Source organism: Myripristis murdjan, chromosome 7 (genome assembly GCF_902150065.1).
Source record: "Myripristis murdjan chromosome 7, fMyrMur1.1, whole genome shotgun sequence".
Lineage (NCBI taxonomy): Eukaryota > Metazoa > Chordata > Actinopteri > Holocentriformes > Holocentridae > Myripristis > Myripristis murdjan.
The window spans coordinates 9,805,842-9,828,399 of record NC_043986.1 but is presented as its reverse complement, the minus strand read 5'-3'; the positions used below and the strand labels follow the sequence as shown (position 1 = coordinate 9,828,399).

The 22,558-nt window shown below is 42.0% G+C and overlaps 2 protein-coding genes across 5 annotated transcripts in view; both read right to left on the bottom strand.

The window, feature by feature from the left end:
* The window catches only part of acot7 (acyl-CoA thioesterase 7), a 66,454-nt gene extending 46,143 nt beyond the window's left edge, over positions 1–20,311 (bottom strand). For 2 of the 4 annotated variants that reach the window (XM_030055749.1, XM_030055750.1), the window contains exons 1-3: positions 12,746–12,928; positions 11,220–11,337; positions 8,651–8,807 (exon numbers count right to left, since the gene is read on the bottom strand). In XM_030055749.1, coding sequence (XP_029911609.1) covers positions 8,651–8,807; positions 11,220–11,337; positions 12,746–12,867 — 397 coding nt within the window. In that variant the 5' untranslated portion in view covers positions 12,868–12,928. Of the gene's footprint in view, positions 1–8,650; positions 8,808–11,219; positions 11,338–12,745; positions 12,929–20,186 lie in introns of those variants that run through there. The other 2 variants (XM_030055751.1, XM_030055752.1) reach the window with 2 other exon arrangements.
* A 1,007-nt stretch (positions 20,312–21,318) lies between these two features.
* Positions 21,319–22,558, bottom strand: LOC115362214 (transcription factor HES-2-like). Its single transcript, XM_030056060.1, has 4 exons — positions 22,344–22,558; positions 22,127–22,222; positions 21,917–22,004; positions 21,319–21,812 (listed from the first exon to the last, which is right to left on the bottom strand). Exons 1-4 carry the CDS (start codon positions 22,431–22,433, stop codon positions 21,484–21,486), a joined length of 603 nt encoding a protein of 200 aa, XP_029911920.1. The 5' UTR covers positions 22,434–22,558; the 3' UTR covers positions 21,319–21,483.

Below are 22,558 nucleotides of genomic sequence, written 5' to 3'. Positions count from 1 at the left end.
CTTGACTCTACCAAGACAGAATGACTCCAGTCTATTATTAGCTTCTGCTGGACCTTTAAGTGAACTGTATGGTGGGCGAGGAGGGACGGATGGAGGGAGGAAGCGGAGTAGCAAGAGAGAGCGAGAGAGAGCGACGGAGGGTGGTGGCGAGTAAAAACCATTCCCAGTGACTGGTGACCTTTCTGACCAGAGAGCAGCCAGGGAGGCGAGGGATCTGGCTTTGAATTTCAAATCCCAGCGCATGAAGTCAATACAATGTCAATGTCTGATCCTGTCGCCTGCTCAGTTTGTGCACCTCTATTACTGTCAGTTTACGTCCACAAACACAGCACATACTGCTCCATCTATGCCTGCAGTATTACAAACACTGCCAAAAAAGGAACTTAAAATGACCATGTGCATCTTAAAGTCCCAATGTGCAGAGCATCTTCCAATATATCATTCTCATGTTAATTGTAATTGTATAGAGTAGTGGCTGTCGAAAAAAATGAGAAAACAGTTTTATTCTGTCGTCTTCTCTGGGTTTATTCTATATATTATTATTGTACTATGTGCTATTTATTCTGTGGGCTTGTTTTATGTTCTAAGTGCGATTCCCATTCAACCCAGTGCAGGATACAGGGTTGGCTTATGCCACATTATTATGATTATTATTATGAATCATAATGACTTGCAAGTGTCAGCTGGAAAGTTCAACAGGGAGGTAAAGTAAGCTAAAATTATTTATGATTTGTCTTTGTGTTCTTTAAACACTAGTTATCCTTTGGCTGATTGTTCTTTGTCTTGTTTTCTTTTTTGTTAAAATTAATATAATGTCATAAAACAAAACGTAAACTACCATTGCAATTCTGCAAGTCTATATCAAAAGGAAACTATTAAATTGTTAATTTAACATAAAACATGTTGAGATTTATAACAGGCAGTGTATAACAGATTTATAGCAGGCAGGGTGGGTTTGTGGTTTTAAAAAGCGTGCAAATAAAAGAAGCATTAAATTGGGATTTATTTACCTGTAATACCTCGTGGGGAGCGAACAACATGAGGATACCATTTTCCTGATACTTCAGCGTTATTTACTGCCTAATTGGATATGCCAGAGCTTTCAGCAGCAACATTTACGATTGCTGGTTGTAATTACCAACTGGATGTCGACTTGTACACTAATAGCAAGTTGGAAGATGGTACTTACAGTAAATATGAGGCTGTGGTTGTGGTATTAGCTTGTGCATTAACGTTTCCATTAGGCATACAAACAGGAAGATTTTGGCTATGTCCACGCCGAATGCAGGCCACAAAAATCAGCTCTCTCACATTTCCAAAGTATCAACCCATTAATGGCACAACAATATACTGTAATTTGGGCTGAAGCACTTTGGGTTTTCAAAGCAGCTTTAACATGTGGAGATTTTTTGTTTTGAAATAATAAACCCTGTTGACCATCTTGACATCTGGGACAAGGGGACACATCCTCCCTCTTAAACCTTTTTCCATCCCAATCCCCCCCCTTCCTTCATTTCCATTCATTTTTGATTTAAGACATCAATCATTATTTCATCCCGTTTTTGGAATTCCCTGAAGGACAATTTCTGTTCCCAAAGACTTTGAACGGGCCAGAGTCCCAGTGCGCTCGATCTGAAGGTCTCCCCTCTTTATTTGCTTATCCCCCCTCTCTCTCTCTCTCTCTCTCTTTCTCTCTCTCCCTTTATCTGGCTATCTCTCTCCCTCTCCCTCCAGCTCACCCTTATCTGTTCATCCGTTCCCTTCCCGTGCTTTTACATGATTTATTACTCTCACTTTTCTTTCCGACCTCTCATTCTCTTTCACTCATTCACCCCTCCTTGTACCCCTCTGTCTCTCTCCTGCTAGCTTTCACTCTCTTCCAAACTGAAAAAAAAGACCTCTTGTTTTCCTTGCTCCTTCCTGAACAGCGTGTTCCAGGCTCACAGACAGTGCAGCGGGGATCGTTCTTACTGCTTGATCCCCATGATCAAAACCACAGATTTTCCATTGCTCTGAGCCAAGGCTCCATTACTTTTAACTGCAGTCCCACGGGGGGACGTTACGGCCTAATAGAAATAGATGAAGTCATGCCAGGAGTAGTGTACTAGGATTGAGAATTTGAATTGACAAGTACAATACCACACAATTTATACTTATGACATATTTCAAGTGGGACAGTCCATTCTGCGTTGTGAACATGAACAACTCCCTTGTCAAGCAAAAGCCAGAAGTTACGCTCAAACCTGAGACGTCTTCCAGCTGTGAGATCTGGTGCTGCTCCACAGATGATGGATCGGGGACAGATTTAGGATAAACATTGGCTCTTTTTATACTCATATAAGCTATATTCTTTGACTAGAGTTGTCTGCCCTGATCCAAAAACTGATACCCTCAATATAGACTTTGAAAATGACTTTGGGTGCACTAAAAGCCTTGCAACCATTTTTCATTTCCTTCAATTTATTCTCCATGAAGCCGCGCTGCACTTTATATCTTCAATACAAGAAAGGTCTTAGTTTTACCCGATTTTACATCTTGATGACATCGCATGTCTTGGTCCGCTGTTTTAAAGGATCACTTCACCCAAATTACAAAAAAAGATGGATACTGAGCACAAAACAAGCCTAAGATAATTAATTTATTGTCTGTGCATGCATGTGTGTTTGTGTGTGTTCACCTAAATGTTGAGACTATTTCCCAGCTGCAGTATGCACTAGGATGTGTGACCCACCAGGATCATGGCTAGAACCGTCATGCTTATTTTAAGCCTCGCCCACAATGCATTGCTCTCTCCCTCCGTGCATGCAAGTGTGCATGAGCGTGAATGTGTATGTGTGTGTGTGTGTGTGTGTGTGTGTGTGAGCCGCAAACTGTGTAAACTGTGTTTATGTAAATTTGCTTCTGTGTGCATGCAATAAAATAATTATTTCCTCTGTTGTAAATGAGATGTGTATGTCTCATACACACTCCATGCACATCAATGTGTGTGTACTTGGGTTCATCTCTGTGTGCTTAATTATGTGTGTGTCTAAATGTAGGTGTGCACAAAATGTGTACATGCAAATACGTGCGTGCGTGTGTGGGTCTTTGTGTAACCCTGTCAGTGTTGAGTGCAAAAGCTTGTTTGTGTGTGTATGTGTGTGCTTTTGTGTGCATGCAACTATAATGCATATCTGCCCCTCTTTATGTGTGTCAGAGTGTATAATTGGGAGCGTGTGTGTGTGTGTGTGTGTATGCATGATGTTTGTTTGTATGTGCGTGTGTGTATTTGTGTGTGCATGCCTCTGTGTGTGAATGTGTAGATATGAACATGTGCCTGTGTATACGTGTTTATTTTTGTGCATATGTGATTCTGTGTCTTTATGTGTGAGAACGTGCATAAGAAAGAGAGTGTAGGTATGTGTGTGTATTTGTGAGTGCGTGTGTGTGTGTGTGTGTGTGTGTGTGTGTGCGTGCACATGTGCAATCCGCCTAGCAGGGACAATCATCACGGCTCGTGCCCACAGTAGGCAGCCTTCCCCTGGGGGGCCGTGACTGAGGCCTGCTTGACGAGATGCTGCCTGACTGACTGTGGAACCTGGATGCTTGCCTCCTCCCCCAACGCACACACACACACACACACACACACACACACACACACACTAACACAGGCATGAATACACAAGCATAAACATGAATGCATAAAGACAAAGATGCATGCACAGAGCATGATATACATGCTGACACACTAAACATAGACAGTGACATGCATGTAAACGCCAACACACGCACACGCAGATATACACACACATGCACACACATGCAAATGCATGAAAACACACACAAAACGCTGCAAAAGCATGCATGGCTGCACACACACAGACCTCCCAACACACACAGAGGTACATAAAAATATAAACACAGAAACACAGGCCCACAGTAAAACACACACACACACACACACACACACACACACACACACACACACACACACACACACACACAAACAAACAACCAAATTCCAATCTGGCCTCTCCTGCAGTCCTGTCTGATCCATCCATCAAGTGTTTGCCTGGGAAAAGATCTGGGAATGTGCACCATCAGTAAAACCATGCCAGTTCACAGTGTGATTGCTGCGTTTTTATTTTTTTTCCAGGAAGTGGAGCAGTGTGTGTTCTGCGTGTGTGTCTGTGTGTGTGTGTGTTTGTGAATGAGTAGGCGTGTGCATTATGTTTTATCACTTACAGCATGTCAACCTACATATCGGGCTCAGTATGCATGCAAATTTTGTGTTGTTTCTACACATCCATGTGTGTATTTATGTAGCCTGGAAATGTGTGCAGGACCTTTTGTGGGTCTCTGTGTGTGTCTGGATGTGTGTGTGTGTGTTTCAATATGTGTCAGGTGCGTGCACTGTGTTGGAGCATGTGTGCAGGTACATCCACTTGGCATCCGTGTCTGACTGGGCCACAGTGTGTGAGGCCTGACGCTAAACCGACATGACAGAAGCAAATAATGTCTGCTCCCGTTATCTTCTCTTCCCCCTCGGCCCCGCAGGAACCTTTAAAGGGCCAAACACTGACAAAGCACATGCATACACACATGCACACACACACTCGCACACATACAGTACACATGCACACACCTCCGTACACATACAGTGGACACACAAGTGCACCTACACGATCACACACGCGCATGATATGCAAATGTCTACACATGCTCACACACGTTTTCCCATCCTACGCCATATAAGCGGGTATCTAAATGCATAGAGCAGATACAACCACACACACTCAACTTCATTTCATTTTTTCACTGGTATTGGCACATGCATGAGTGTGCGCACAAATCCACCAATCTAAAACACAACCATGAACAGATTTATGTGCACGGTACCACATAAATACAAATAAACACTGGTGCGGAAAGAACAGAGACGGGTGTCATTGCCCATCAAAATCTATAAAACACACAGAAACTATACATTTATATGGGTAACAGCTATGTCAGTACATGCACACACACACATACCCACCTGTATACACACATAAACAACCTACACTCTTCAATAGGTATGACCCAATGGAGCAGCAAGAGTCTATACAGGCCTCTGTTATTAAAATACGCATATTCAGATAGTCCAAGGATGGGATTACAGGCTGACTAAAACATGACCCTGATTAATATGAATTAGAGTGACGGCATTTACCAATACACAGGATTTACTGTAACTTTTCCTTGTGTTATTTTAGGACGAGCATGTGAGCAGAAAATGGTGGCTATGGAATTTGCATGAATCTACTCTCGGGCTTTATAATGACTGATATTGATTGTTAAGTTTATAAATCGCAGACTTGGGCATGCATAGCTGTGTCCCCCCAGAAATATTGTTGTTGACGCTGGGTTTATAACAAAATAATTAAAAATGTTTCAATCATGCATCTGCAAAATGGCTCACCAAATGATCTGCATCTGCGGTTTGCTACCAAACAACTCTGTGTCTGCATTAAATGTTAATATGACCAAAATATATGCCAGTATATTAAAATTATTAATATATGGCACTGTTTCTCATCAAAATAAAGTCTAAAGCAGTGAACCGTTTGGTGTTAACAAAATTGGCATTGTTAAAATTTTGTTTTATGCCCAATTTGTCGCTCAGGAATAAACACAGAATTCCGTGCAGGCAAAAGCGCCTTCTTTTAAACGCAGTTAAAAGTGTTATGACTGCACTGAATCATGAGTCTCGTAATGTGCATCGAGCCGAACTGCGAGCTGAGCAGAGCATCCCGCCGCTCTTCAGCTCTCTTCCTGATCTGCCTGATTTGGTTACCCTCTCCTGTCAGGAAGGACCCCATGCAGCAGGCTGTCCATGGCAGTGCCTGTGCGGATGCTGCTCTCCACCTGTCATCTCATATCTCTGCCTCCGCCTCCGTCAACCTGCTTCCAGCCCAGCAACCAGCCAACCAACCAGTACAAGCCTGTTGCTAGGGCAACGGCTGCCTAGGGGATACCTCTTTTGTTTCTCACACCTCCTTTCCCTCCTCCTTCTTTCGCTCTCTCTTTCTTACTCTCTCACTCTCTTCCTCTTTCATTCCCTCCTCTGTGCCTGCGCCCATCGATACGTCTGTCTGCCCTTTCCCTCCTCCTCTCTGTCTCTCTCTCTCTCATTCTGTCTGTCTCTCTCTCTGTCTTTTATTCTGTCTCTCCTCTTTGATCTCTTCAGATAGAGGATGGACATGTTGCTCTGATGCCACCTTCTCACTGACCACCGCTCATTTTTACCGAAACATATAGGATGATACAAACCATTTCCTTCCTGCAAGTAAAATCATCCAAGAAAATTAATGTCCCCTACACTGATTGAGATAGGATTTTATGTTTGTGTGTGTGTGTGTGTGTGTGTGTGTGTATAAGTGCAGATGCCCTTTGATGTGAAATCAGAAAGTGAGTTAAACATACAGAAGAGAAACAAGAGATTTTTCTGTCACAGGCGTTCTGTGCATCGCTGTCGCTGTTGGCATTTGAGGGTTCAGTGATAACACTAGGTCAGCCTGATGTGATGTTCCCTCTGTCTTTATCTCAGGGACATTGAGGTTCTGTGTGTGTCTGTGTGTGTGTGTGTGCCTGTGCCTGTATGCATGCGAGACTGTGTGTGTCTGTGTGTCTGCATCCATACATTCGTGTGCATGATTTTATGTGTTCAACAGCCAAAGACAGTGCACACAAAATGTAAATAAATCGAAATAATGAACAAGAATTACACTCCACATCACTTTGCAAAATTACTACAACTGCAAAACACTATGGATCTTAGTTTGTGTTCTCCTGCTAAGACATGTACATCAACAACTCATGAAAGCAGGTCTCAGTGTTTCAAGAGCTGCTTCAAAGGACGGGTTTCTTGATCTCTGCTGCCCTCTACTGATAGAACAGCAGTATAGCACAATGAGGTCATTCATTAACCTCCAGCCATGGTGAAAAGATTCAAAATGAGATTTCCGGATTTTTGGAGAACTGATACATACTCAAACAGGGTGACTACTAATAATAGTCCATTTAACAAGACTGTAAATAACCCGAGTAGGGAACTTGACAAGGCACTAAAAAATGGAAAATCATATGTGTTGAGTGACAAAATTCAAGATTAATTTCCAAAATGGAAGCACTGTGTTAGAAATTAACCTTGAAAGTGTCTCTTTATAGTTATACGTTCTGTTTTCCAGCCCACATGTAACAAAATTCAAAACACTTCATGTTGATTTTGCACATACAGACAGGGTGGGGAAAGCTGAAGTACCTTATAGCTGGCACATAGCCAAAACAATTCTGACAAATTAACATGGAAATAAAAAAAGATATAAATTCTGCATATTGATATATATTCATATAATCTATCACAAATTATAACCAAATGTTTTCATTGATCACCTGATAAGTAAGCATCTCTTCTTTATCTCTTTTTGGTAGTGTTTATGAGATTGTAAGTGCATGTGTGTGTATGTGTGTGTGCAGGTGTGCTTCCATGTGTGTGTGTGTGTGTGTGTGTGTGTGTGTGGGTGTGTGCTTCTGTGTGTGTGTGTGTGTGTGTGTGTGTGTGTGTGTGTGTCTATCTGTCTGGGAATGCTTTTGTACATGAATATCCATGATTTGTTTCCTCATTCTTTTTTTGTAAATTTGTTTTCTCGTTCCCTCATGCCAATCAAAACTAGGCTAAAGGTGAACACTGCAGAGCAGGGTAAGAAAAGAACACCTAATCACTCAGAATATTAAGGTCAAATGTTGGCTACCTGTTGCATTTTTGATATTCAGCTCTTTTTTCATTTTTTGGCAAGAAAGAAATCTCAGTTAAAGCTGCAGTAAGTAATTTCTTACCACTAGAGGGTGTTGAGAGCTCAAACTCCACAAACACAGGTTAGGTTTTCTAAGTTAAGACAAAGAAATGCATTTGAGGATGGAAATGAGGGATACATTTCACTCTCACAGCACTCCTCTTCGATCCTCTTTAATGAGGCTGAAGCAGCGAGGGGATGAAGAGGAGGGCAGAGGAGAAGTTTACTCAGGCCAAAACAGAAATTTAGAAAACTGAAACCAAGAAATAACATCAGGCTGGCTGTTGATTGTGTAGTGGGACGAAGACCTCCAGTGATGATTCTCATATTGCAAGGGGTAATTTTACTGTAAAAACACATGCAATATTGCTTAATGTAGCTTTAATTACTCATTTACAACTTACTGACTTAATGCTTAACCCTCTGATGCATGAATTATGAAAGCCTGAGTCCAGATTTTTTTCTTATGTGTTTTTACTCTTCTTAGGGCATGAACACTTTTGTGTGTCTCCATACTTCTTTCAGGATGCAGGACTGGTATTACCATGTCATGATACTAGTATTAATATGTTTTCAGCAACAAGAATTGACAGTCTGCATAAACCTCAATGGGGGGGGGCAGCAGAGAGCATTCTAACAGCTGATATGCAATTCCACCATAGAAACTATTGCATTTAGGAGAAAATTACTTTTAAACAGCTGTCCACTGTAGTGACCGCTATGCGCCAAAGGGTTAAAGAGATTTAAGCTGCATATGTATTTGTTTCTATGTATTGGTTTCAATGAGGAACATGAAGCAGCTGGTAAATGATGAGGTACGTTTTGCATGCAGCTACCTGTCAGTATGTTCTCCGCCACGACTTTGACCTGCACCTCAACCGAGTGCTTGGAGGCATAAGTGATGTCGGCACTGACATGGGCGACCTCGCCGATGAACATGGGGTACAGGAACTCTGTCTTCTCTACTCGAACCAGCGCGGCCACACAGCGGTCCTGGAGACAAGAGATGGGAAAAGGCAGAGCTGAGCAACCTTTCATAGCCACAGCGAGACTGCAATATGAATAATGTAAAGAATGTATATTTTCAATAAAGCAGCACTAACACTGGAGCACTGATCGGGCAAATAATTACAAAAACCCTGGACCAACACACGCAATGTTTGCATAAAAACACGGAAAAGTCACAGAGTTATTTGTCAGCTGTAGCCCGCCTCGACACATTCACATCAGATTTAACAAGATTCCTGTGACCACGGAAGAAATGCCAGGTCAAGAGCCAAGGAGGAAGGCATTCTCAGGTCAAAGAACCTCTTATCACATTCCCCACATCAGGGAAGACTCAAGATGTGTGTGGGACTGCCAGCAGGTCCATTTGCAAAACAAGACGACTCAAATCAAACCGGTTTTAAAGGTAACCTGATGTCTCCAAAGATAATAGCAGTCATCTTGCAGAAAATATGTGTCGTGTTATCAGCGAGAAGAGATGGGAAGGGAGACCAGGAACCTTATGTACGACCTCAAGAGACACATGACACAGTGATTTGTCCTTAACCTTAAGTCTTTATTCTTGTCTCTTTTTTTTTTTTTTTGACAGAAAAATTAATGTAACCATAGAAAAAGACAAATCATTGACTTTCCTCACAACTGTCATACAAGCAACAGAACAAAACGAGCATGGTCTTCTGTTGACAGCACAACCTCTCAGAATATTTATCCTTATTCTCAACCGTAGAAAAGTAGCTGTAAAAGTTCATGTGAGTTTTGTGGGTATCTCAGTGAGACGGACTGTTTGCATGCGCCAGTGTGCATAACATGTTCGTGTTATCGCTGCAACGTCAGACTGAGAAATGTGACAAACAAGTCTGCCATCAGTTGATAGGATCAAAGTATCTGAGGTGGCATGAATAGCATTCAAATCAAAACCAGGCTAAAGGTGAACACTGAGGTGAGTCCGGGCATTAGGTGAAAGGTACAGCAATCAAGGAAATCTGGGTGAGGCAGTGCTGAATGTAAATCATATTACCTTGCAGGCATGCAGTTTGAATATATCACCTTCAAATGCTGTTTACTGGCACTTCAATGGCTAAACTGGGTAAACTACCTCATGTTTGTCATGTTTGTTCATATCTAGAAGATTGCAACCTGAAGTGAGATGAATCTAACTGCAGTTTTTAGATGCTGGCGCTCTAAAGCAGTGCTTCAATGGCATGGTGATGAACAACTCAGTCAAAGAATGATTTTCCTTTTTCAGGTATTTCATTTGATGTATTATCTGATGAAGGCTAGAGGTTGTAAATGATAAAATATTCACAATAAAAACATAGAAAAAAAATATTAAATTGACATGATAATAATTTTGCATGCCTGAAATAGCTTTTGTATGTTTCCTATCCAACGAATCCTCTTGATGATGGCCAAACAGGTCAACAACCACTGCTCCAAAGGGTGATTTACATTTCTGAAAGAGGTGGCTGCAGACAATTTATTGTCCCGTTTTTGCAACTTTAAATATATCTAAAGTTCCTATGCATAGAATATTAAGCCCAGTATATCTTATATATCCTGGGCATAGTGTAATGGTTGTAGAAAAATTCATGGTAAAATAGACCACATTTCTATAGTGCTTTTCTGGTCTACTGACCGCTCAAAGCGCTTTACAATGGTTGCCTCACATTCACCTATTCACACACACACACACTCACACATTGATGGCAGGCTACCATGCAAGGTGCCTAGCTGTCCATCAGGAGCAGTTAGGGGTTCATTGTCTTGCTCAAGGACACTTCGACACACTCTGGAGGAGCCGGGGATCGAACCAGGAACCTACTGATTACCACACACCGCCACCGCCTCCTGAGCCACAACACGTTTTCACTGCACTGAGATCATTGCAGTGAAAACGCTTTTACTGTATGCCTCACTGTCTGTTGGCTCTGAGTGTGCTTGAATATGATTTGCTGTGAAATGTGCAGGCCTGACATAAAACACAGAGAAGGTGGGGGGGGTCTCTGTGCGATGGCTGTCATAAAGTGCTACCACTGATGGACTCAGGGGGGCGCTAAAGTTGGGAAATTTTAAAATTCTACTGACAGTTCGCAGTATATAATGAAGAAAAATACTGCTTAAGGTTTTTATCCATTTGACAGCTGATAGAAAACACATGTTTTCACATCACAGACTGGCGAGGAGCACAACATGCACAAATGTTTCAAACCATAAGCAGGGGGCAAGACTTTTTATTCATTTATCAGCAATTAAACCACACTTATTTCTCTAGTGATTGGACAAATGTATTGATATAGATATTTACAGCCAACAAATGATCAACAAAAGCTTCAAGAGAGAAACCCTTTGTTCTTTTTCCTATAATTTTATGGTGACGTATGAACGAAGTCGCAGTCTCACCTCGTTCTGTGTGTTACAGTGCCGTGTGCCAATGATGCATCCGGCCTCCTCGATCATCTTCAGGATGGTGCCACCGTGGACGTTGCCCACAATGTTGGCATCATCTGGGCACATCATCCTAAAGTAAACACAGGATTAGTTAGCATTAGCGTTGAGCTTGGATCCTGCTGGCTCTTTTGGGAGTTGTAGTAGTGTGTGTGGTAGCAGAATAGAGCTGCTTTTGGGTTACCAGGAACAGGAACTGCCCCAGCACTTTAGCTCCCATCTTCACTGAGACACATGGGTGAGTGGAGACCAGTGAGTGGACTTTCACAAGTACATACAGACAGCAAAGTGGTGAGTCACATTAGAGAATGCTAAGTGAATGGTGTTTATATGACATTTTCTAAATAGAAAGCAGCAAGGAAAAGTCTGAAATTTAGGAGACATGTCCCAAGTGAGGACTTAAAAAATAATTCAGAACTGCAGCATATCTATATATCCCATGTGAATAATTAAAGGGTACAGCAAACCTAGAAAAGTGCTGCCAGCAAGCAAAAAAAGGCTTTCACTTCTTGCTATTTTAGTGTATACTGTGATGGGTTTGTAGATTTCCATGATATAAAAGCATGTCACTTCAGTGACAATCTACAAACTCGAGAGGAATGTGTACCTTGATGTCATGTCATTTCCTGTTTAGCCTTACCATCCCATCAAAATCTACTAAAAATCATGATCACAGTCTGCAATCACGGTGAGGGTGTTAAACTACTTTTGCCAGTTCAAACTTATTCTGTTATGTGCACTTCCTCCAGTGCACATAAAACAACAAACAAGTATGTACATTTGCATGAACAACAGTATGACTAACCAGTGAGTCATTTCAACACATGTGGTTAAACGCCTCAGAGGTTTCCATGTGTGCAATAAAAGTAGGAAAATCCACATTTTGAGAAGATTAGCAGTCTTGACTTACCGGAAACTGCATATGGACTTTCTCAAGTATGCACAGATTTTGTAAAAGGCCATCTTAAAAGTTTTGTTTTATTTAAATTACAGCAGTGTTTAACTGTCTGACAATAGCAGCCGCAAGCCAGTTTGAAATGATTAGTGATGTTTACCCACTACAGACCGACTTCCTTCAAATACAGATTGAGTCACAGGTTTATAATTACCTAGGGAATTTTGCTATTGCGACACCTTGTAAAGATACAACAGTGCCAGAAAAAAATGTCAGCGGTTAACAAAGATCTATAAAATACACCAACGCCATTGTGTCTATATTGTTGCAGTGAGAGACACTCAGTGTGTCTGAGTACATGTGTTAAAGTCTGGATGACTTTGCGTGTGTGTGTGTGTGTGTGAGAGAGAGAGAGAGAGAGAGAGAGAGAGAGAGAGAGAGAGAGGAAGAGACAGAGAGAGCATGCCTTCAGCATCACTGTAATGATGAGTGTAAAGAGAGAGAGACTGAGAGAGACAGGCAGAAATACAGAAAGTGTGTGTGTGTGTGTGTGTGTGTGTGTGTGTGTGTCTCAGAGATTCACTACCTGCTGAGCTGATATATGCCATCCTGCTGAGCCTCCTCTGCACCCTTGCCAACTCTGGTGAGCTTCTGAATTAGTCTTTTTTGGCGTTTCTGCGCCACCATCTGAGGCCTAAAACAAAGCATCTTTCCACTCTGGCTGACCGACTCTTTCTCAACTCTCTCAACCACAGAATGTTCACAACATCAACATCCTCTGAGATTTTGGTCCTGAGTGACATCACACAGTGACAACACTGACCCCGCCTCGAGTGCCACGACCGGCCTAACTGGATCTCAGCACGCTCACAGCTGCAGTTTAGATAGACGTCAGTCAACACTGTCATCATCATCACACTGAGGCTTCTGTGGAAGACACCACAGCTGACGCAGAAGGAGAGTGACACATCTGGCACGGTGTCATGTACATGGAGTTAGAAATATAATAATACTTATCATGAATTAGAATGTACTTTTTCATACCACTTGCATTTCTTAAATTTCCAGAAAATAGTCCCGCGGGAATCTTGACAGCGACTTATCAGTGTGGTTTATGGCTGGTGACTATATCGTTAGCTACAGAAGCAGAACATTACAGGGTGGGTGTTTCAACCAGAAATTCAAATTTGAAAATCGAGGGGTTTTGATTATTTGTTGAGAAATCTTTAGTGTGCCCGCATGATTTGCAAAAGTTTCAAAATGTAAAATGGTAAATGTGGGGAAACTGTCGAAAATAGGCCACACATTCAAAATCGCTGCTATGGTCCTTTAAGGTTAAACATCATTTGCATGTCCTTAAAAAGCTTTGCCACTGACACAGAGCAGCTGCTTAAAACTCCAACAAAAATTCCTTCCTAAAAGCCACTGCTAACATTTATTGCAACATAACTATCTCACAATGATTTGCTTTTCTTTTTTGCGAATAATACATAATTAACCCACCTAGACGAAATAACCAAAGTAGCAAAGCAGCGCAAAACAAAACTCCGGTACACAAAGTGCCCTGCTTTTACCTGCGTGGGAAAAAGTACTGGAGAGAAGACTTGATTTGTTTCAGAAAAAATTGTTGCATCATCATTGTAGTCCAGACAGTTAACCCGAAAAGTGTGAGCACAGTGACTGGAGAGGAGTCTTGCCTCAGAAGGCAGGTCCAAGCAGTAAAGTCTCAGTACATTTCCAGGTGAGACAGGTATTCGTCAAACATTTGCATCAAAGTGTTTTGGGAAGCTGACTGTGAGGGAGCTGCAGTCGTCATGACAGCAGAGGAAGCTGAGCAGAGTCTCTGGTGAGGATGGATTGAAATATTTGAGTGATGTGGTGTGAGAGTGGGTTAAAGGGAAAAATCCACCTTGAAACACCTTCACCGCTGTTCAGAAAACAGCTGTTGGTGATTTACAGCACATTTCTTGTTCTTACACCTGTGGATAACTGGACAAACATACACAGCATGACGTCAAGTTGAAATATTTCCAGTCCAGCTCCAATGGCGCTGACCAGAATGCAGGGTGACGCAAACATACCTTTGAAATACATGCAGGTGCAGGACCACCACTGTTTCAGATCAGCAGTTTTAGACAGAGATGCAGCAGGCAAATATTTCCATCAGGCGCAGATCCTTACCCAGGGGTCCCTACACCTTTTCTCAAATCTAATTCAAGCACTTTTCAAGAATTTTCAAGGTGCATTTTTTTCCAGTTTTTCCAGCACCTTATGGCTGTGGTAAATTATACGCACTCAAAATGATTATTTCACTTTTTCATCACATTAAATCCGATGTTATTGTGCTATAAACAACCAGAACTGTTTGGTAAGAGGACTCCACGCAAGGGAGACAAATTAAAAGGAAAACACAACTAAGTTCACAATTTCAAGAAGTTTCAAGAACTTCATCAAAATCCAAACCTTGAAAACACCAAATTATATTTTAAGTGTTTTCAAGGATTTCCAGTACAGGAAGGATTTCTGTATAAACCACGCTGACCTTAATCTTAACCCGAGCAAAGCCACGCCTACTTATAATCATCTCTTATCAGTTTACAGTTTTTATCAATCGCTTTTTTCCAGTATAATGAAACTGGGATCCACTTTGTCATCATCTTCACCTCCAAACCACAGCAGAAGTTTTCTGTTGCAAATGTGTTCATACCTTTTCATTGGATTCACACATTTTCACCCTCTTTTGTACAACACTTCTCACATGTGTCATTTACATGGCCCTGACTCCACTGATGTCACTATGGTGGTCAAAAGCAAAACATCTGCTCATCGCTGATAGAAATGAGCTGCATCACTGTGAAATCACTAGTGCACCTGCATCACTACCCTTTCCACAAATCACCATTCACCAATCAATCAGTATGCACCTACAAAAAAGGGGCCTATATATTGTACTCTGTATTTTTTTCAACTCCTTTGAGGTTTTCTGTGTAATACTGTAAGTGAATTACAGTATTTCAGTTTTTGCCATCAATACAGTAAAATTTCACCTCAAAGTCTCTCTGAGTTTGGATGCAGTTCTTTACTGTAAGTTCACATTTGAATGTGTAGCACACAGGAGAACCTTGTGTAGTAACTGTTTTGATACCATGGTTTCTGAGTTGACAGAGGAGGTAAACAGATTGAAAAAAAAAATTGTAAAAGCACTGATCTAAAACTGTAGATGTGGTTGCAGCTCTGTGATACTGATTTACGATGGTGACCCCATGACCTCTAGCGCCATCATCAGGCCAAATTTTCAGTTAATAGTGCTAATGTACCGAGCCCAAGTGAGGTCAGCAGCGAAAAAACAAAGTACTCTCAGTTTAGAAGTCAGTGCAGACAAAGATTACAAACCGTGCCTTTGGATTCATTTACGAATCCATGCCCATGGATTTGCCCTCAAAACCGGAGGGAACGGTTTACAAATCCAATCCACTAACATTACCTTTGTACATGAGGTCTACCATGAACTGAAGCTAACTTTACATTGTGGTACATTAGGAAGACTGAATGATCTCATTATTACAGAGAGCCAAACTGTTGAACTAGATTAAGGACAAAGTCACATGTCATTGAGGATTTGGGTCATTTTAGGGATATAGTCCCTATGCACTGTCCACTATTAATTAACATATTCAAAACTTGAATGAAGTCGGTCATTTAACTATTTGCCGGGTTCAGTTGACAAGAACAAAATAAAATGGCTGGGTTAGTTGCTATGGTGACAGTGCAGATCAGTGTCACACTTGCTTGAGAACCGAGAGGACATGTGCTGTGGCAGCTTGCAGTAATCAACGTAAGCAGTTAGCACCAACTGGGCCGAAAATCCTCAATTCCCCTGTTGAAGCAAGGCAACAAGGCAATCATCCTGCTGTGCTGATTTGAATGGGAAAGCGCATTCTTCTCCACTCAAGTTCAGTGGTTAGACCTCTGACCACACCCAATCAGAGATTTCACAGCGAAGACCTTGCGAGTGAGGTCACCAGATGAAAAATGCTCACCGTGACATCACTGGTTAGGTGTGGCCTGAGGTGTAACATGCCTGAAAGCTTAACCTTTGGAGGGCAGTGCAGCACAACTTTTCTGTACCAGCAGGCAACAAGTTCACACCCTTTTTCTGTGGGGCTGCTGAAAGTCATTCTGGGAAATGTAGGAAATCACTATCTGAAGTAGATAAGGCAGATTGAAGGAAAGTAGGTGCATCAAAAAAAAAAAAAAAGTATTGACATATATCATTTTTAAAAACATTGAAATTGAGCATTGATATTTAATACCACAGGAGTATTCAGGGGTGAATTTTTCCTTTAAACACATTCACAGATCAGCATTGAAGAAGTGCCCAGTGCTGTCATGACATCTCACAGTTAGCCACCGAGCATTGACTTTAGAGCAGTTTGGGTTCAGGTCTTTGCTCAAGAGTAATTAGATGATTATTCATTCACTTCCAAGACCCAGATTTCCACATTTCCATAAATTAACCCTCTGGTGCATAGTAGTCACTACAGTGGACAGCTGTTTAACAGTCATTTTCTCCTAAATGCAATGGTTGCATATCAGCTGTTAGAATGCTCTCTGCTGCCCCCATTGAGGTTCATGCAGAGACTGTCAGTTCTTGTTGCTGAAAACATGTTAATACTAGTATCATGACATGGTAATACCAGTCCTGCATCCTTAAAGACGTATGGAGACTCACAGAAATATTCATGCCCTAAGAAAAGTAAAAAACACATAAGAAAAAAATCTGGACTCAGGCTTTCATAATTCATGCATCAGAGGGTTAACTTTGCTTCACAAAAACCTCTCCATCTTCTCCAACTTTCGAGCTGCACTACAGAGGCGTGCACCACATTCACATGCAATCCAGATACACACACACACACACACACACACACACACACACACACAAATTCCTGAGCAGGAGTGCACAATGGCAGACCTGTTACCTTAATGAAATCATATCCACTGAGGCATTAAGTGTCGAGTTCACTACAGTAAGACCTTCATCTCCATCTACTGGCATAGCAGTGCAATGGCACCTAAACACACTCCACAAAATATCACCACCTTGTCCAGGTTTTGTTTGTCTCAATGCTTAAACATCCTTCTTTAATCTAACCTCACTTTCATCTGCAGTTCCCCTTCAAGAATAAAACCAAGGGGACCGTGTAAAGTAAAAGAGGCCTTACAGTTTTCACCAAGCTGCATCTCATCAGCCTCGTGGTCATACACTCAGGGTGTGGGGAAAAGTAAAACATCAGCCACAGAAAAAATACAGATTTTCTTGTTATGGGGTCCATTTTATTACCAAGACGATTTAAATGTGCAACAAGCTGAATCTTGGAAACAGGAGCTTTTAATGAGCACTTAAGGGCAGCATATCATTTCATTGCTTTCAAGGTAAACTGTTTCCCATTAACTTCTTTCCATGTCAGTGTGCCACCACTGAGGCCAACAGGTGACAAAAGGCTTTAGACTGTTCAAGTTGACAAGAGAGCTTGTGTTTGGTGCAGTCCTTTTCAAGTGATAGTGCCACTTATTTTTCCACCTACTGAAGGTATAAATACCCTTACATTAACATGTCCTCTCCCAAGACCAAAAGAAAAGAAAAGAAGGTTCAGGTCAGGGTGTGTTATTGTTTTCTATAAACTGAGGGTCTGTTAAGTGCTCTGATCATGCCACTGATGGCTCCACCTACTGAAGATATAAATACACTGTTCATTAACATGTTTTTAATCCAAAACAAAAATATGATTCAAGAAAAGAAAAGACAGATCTGGTCAGGGTGTGTCATTTTGTTTTGTATTAACTGTGGATCTGTAAGTGCTCCAAATAAACCTGAGCTTGGAAAAAACATCAAGGTGAAAATTTTCTATCATTAAATTTACCCCTTAAACTCTGATCATTCTTTAATTTTCCCCTTAAGAAGCTTCCAATTTGCCAAAAACAAAAAAAAATGTCCATGCTGTACATCAGTGTCACATACATATTCTACTACTGAAGCTGCATCACACCTAGAGTGAGAGAAATATTCAAACCTAAGATGCCAGTGGCTGACTCATTACATCAATAGAAAATATATAGATCTAAGTGTTTCCCTGATTCAGCAGGACGTATTTGGGTTTTAGGGAAACTGAGATCTCACCTCGAATTTCATATAAAGCTTCATATAAAGTTATGTGGTTTTGAACAAACTTCCGCCATGCAGAGTGCATTTGTAATAACGACTCCACCAAGGGACTGACAGGGTACCAGAGCTTAAAGCTTTAAGCAGGTGCATCAGCATGGGGCGCCACAATGCAGTCAGCAGTCAGTTTTGCAAAGTGGATCTCCAAAACGTGTAACTTTGACAAAACTGGACATCGTTTTAAGACATTTTAAAAAAATCCATTCCAGTCTTTGACAAGAATTGAAAAACTGACTGCTTTTAACACAAGGAAGACAAAATGGAGGCAAAGGTTTTCCACAAGTTTCACGGCCACATGAGGACAAGAGTGAAGAGACCCGTTTTAATGGATGTGAATTGTCATCTTTGGTGTTTTCCATAACAGAGCAGACGGAGCAGGCAGCACAGTGCAGGACGCCTGCGACAGGGATGCCTGGCTCCACCCCTCGATGAGCAGACAGAAACACAACCAACCCTTCATGCTGCTGGGAGTCGCAAAGGCATTTTATAGACAGCAGTCATAAAATGACAATAGGCCTGTGACACACAATCGACTGATGCAAAACCCTTCAATCGGCCCTTATTCCTGACAGGACAACACACCCGGAAATGAATTAAACGCCATATAGTCCATGCAAACTGTGCACACAGGAGGCCAGTCATCCTAACCCGCAGCCGATTGTTGATTTTTACAAAAAATGGAAAACTTTTGGTAGAGTTTCATCAGAATGATCCAGATAAGGCCAAACAAAAAAATACTTTGGGTTCAGGTTCCTTGTCATTTAAGGTTATGAATAGGTAGGGAATTTATTTTATTTTATTTTATTTTTTATTTAGCATTTTAAGGATGGGTAGGGGGTTTGTTTTATTTTATTTATTCATGGGAAGGATGGGTAGGTAGGGATTTTATTTTATTTTATTCTTTTTTTATTTTCGGAAGCGATGCATGGGTTGCTTTTTAAATATAATTAATTCAATATTTGCATAAGTTACCACCTTTTTAACGGACGGAGCAGCGTTATTACTAGCAGAGGGAGGTGTCTGGCTCACATCGCAGCGCTAGGTACCTGAAGTCAAATACATCCATCACGCCCACCACCATAGAGCCAAGCTCCACGGTGGGGGCAGCATGACGGATCCCCCGTCATGTTTGCCTACGGCACTTGCAAATCTACAATGGCACTGTTTCAGCTCTTTCACTACATCTGCAATGGTTTTCTCTTGTAGTCGGATTATTTTCACTGGTGGTTTGCGACGACAAACCACACACACCGTGCGGAAGTCCATTCTTTCCAGCCAGTGCTGTCGGTGGCGTGTGATTCCATGAAGTTATTTTCCGAAGTTACGCGAGAACGTCACAAATAAGGCGAGTGCATCATGACTCGGGGGTTAGATGGGACACTCGGTCGGGAACCGAAACCCTGAAATTATTTTTGTCTGGCCTAACGACCTTTGTCTGTCCTTGGTAGTTTTCACGCATATTCTAGCGGCGCTTGCATCGTTGAGGTCATCACATGCGACACGGACGATCTGCATCTCCCGCGGCCATTTCAATAACGTGAAAACCTCATTCAAATGTCTGAATACTTATGATTTGTTGGCCACCGGCAGGATATAGCCGATGTGTCACGGCAGAGCGAGCAATGTGCAGCCTTTGCACCGACATACGGACGCGGGATTATCTGGGCTGTCCTATGAGAGATGACCACGCAGCCAAGCCGGTAGCTGCGCTCATCTCGTCGATTATGATTCAATATCATGCCAGCGCCACGCAGGTTAAGCCTTACTTTCACATGTAATAAGCACACAGAGCTGAATAGCCTACCTGCATAACTGAATGGAGGATGCTGCCTCTTGCGCTTCAGGTACCGACATGATGACGCGAGCTCACGGTTTGCTGCTCTCGTCTGGCGGTGAGATTCCTGTGCAACGTGAGGAGAGCCGGTGGACTCCTCTGGTGTCACACGCCTGTTGTGAGCAAACTCTCCTTGAGAAATGCGATGACTCATTGGTGGGAGTAGCGATTTTTCTAAAATTTAAGACATGTGCGCATAGGAAGTTGCATGTGTATGTTTTTTTTTTGTTTTTGTTTTTTAACGAAAGTGGTCTCCTTACCTTTCACGTGTCTTGAAGTCACTATAGGACGAAGAAAGTATTGTAAAATCATCAGCTTTTCATGAGTAATAATTTTTAAAACGCTAAATGTTGGGAAAATTCATCACAGGCCAGTAAAACAGAAAGCATTGTCATGTAAATTTTAGGAGCAACGATCGTAGGAGGGCAGCAGAGACTACAGCTGGGTTTAATTCATCTGCGCAGAGACAGTTTTATAAGCTGCCTGCAGGGGGCGCACTTGACCACAACTTCCTTCAGTCCAACGGTCTGCCACACACCACACTGTTTATAACATAATGCACAAGCAGTAACGACAGATGTGCCATCCAGACTTCTAACAGAAAAATGAGTCTATATATGGTAATATGGCATATATGTTTATTGAGTGACCTTTTGTGGTTGCGCCTTGACGGCCTTGAACCAGCTCAATGACGCACGTGCGTCATTGTGCCAATAAATAATTTCCCAAATGCAAAATGTAGGCAAAAAACACAGCAAGTTTTTACCATAAAATGGCAGTTTTATTTGTTTTATACAATAAATATACAACATTTGCTGTGAATAGCAAAAATGAACACACATCCCGATAGAGATACTTAGCAGTAACATATAATGTCTACAAGTTCATCTGCACAGACCCAGAATACTGGAGTCTATAGCGCAAATTCATACGTATAAATGACCCGTTGGGTCTTACAGGGCGTTTTCAATGGCCCTTAATCACTTAGTCCTCCTTGAGGACTAAATATATAACAAAATTACATACATGCAGATTTCAAAAAATACGACTGTCTAAACTTGTCAGCTTATTCAGGACAACAGACTCGTGCGCAAAATTAAGTATATAATACTCAGCTAAGTTGATTTAACGATGAAATTTTGCTTTTCATCAACAAAAACAAGACAGTAAATCACTATGTATATTTACAAGTGATGCTATCCCAATATGTCGCCTACTTATCATGCACTTTACACCGGTTTGTCGGGTGACTCGGAGACTTGGAAATCTACCAAGGCCTCCACATGCCAGTGTTGGCAGCTTGTGGCCCCGGCTGCGCTCGGCTGGGAGCCGCACCGCTGCTGCTGTGGCTCTGGCTCTCCAGCCTGGAGCTGAAGCTGGACTTGAGGCTCAGGAGTCTCTGTTGGATCTGAGGGAAAGTCCTGGAGCTCTGGGCGCAGCAGTTCAGGCAGGCCGGGGTGATGGTGGCAGACATAGACTGTTGGATGAAGGCGTTCACCCGCTCACAAGCGTCTTGGTCCAGGCTCGATTTGGGAAGCAGAGCGGAGACGCGCTGGAGGCAGGCTTTGTAGCCCTCCTTGTAACTGTCTGTGGAATCTGAAAATTAAACGAAACATTAGTTTTGCTGTTAAAAAAAACCGATAATACGAGAGTGGATAGAAACGATAGAAACATAAGACCAGTGCAGGAGAATAACTCACTTTTGGTGTTGACAGGAGGAATGTCGCCGAGGAACCTCACAGTCATTTCCAGAATGTCTGCTTTCTCCAGCTTGGAGTAGCGAGTCTTCTGTAGAAAATGGCAGAAAGCAAATAGTCAATACCCGAGCACTTTGTCTGGCTAACAGAATGTTGGAGGATGTGTTTTCTATAGGCTACGATAAAGTGTCATATTGTGGTGGTATTACTTACATCTCTGCCAGTGAGGGGGAGTATGAGACTTTTCAAGTGGTTGAGGCTGTCGTTGATACGGGCGCGCCTCCTTTTTTCCATCAACGGTTTCATAGTCTGCAAAAAAACATTAGACCATTAGAAATTACCCAAAGAAAATCGTCCAGGCATTTGTTTCCAAGGTGAAATTTTGAAGATATCGAAGCATGTTGAATCAAAATGAAGTGACAGTTCTTACCTTTCTGAGCTCAAGCGCCTCTTTTCTTCTGGCTACAGTTAGCCTCGGAGAAAAAGATTGGATAGCATCGCTGGTCATGTTTGGAGACATTTTGAGCGTCGTCTTTGTGTCAGAGAAGTGTCCAAAACAAAGCTCGGTGGAAATGTGTCTCCAACGGCCACGGGCACTGGTATATATACAGGTCCATAGCGTCGGTAACTGTGCGTCATGGGCAC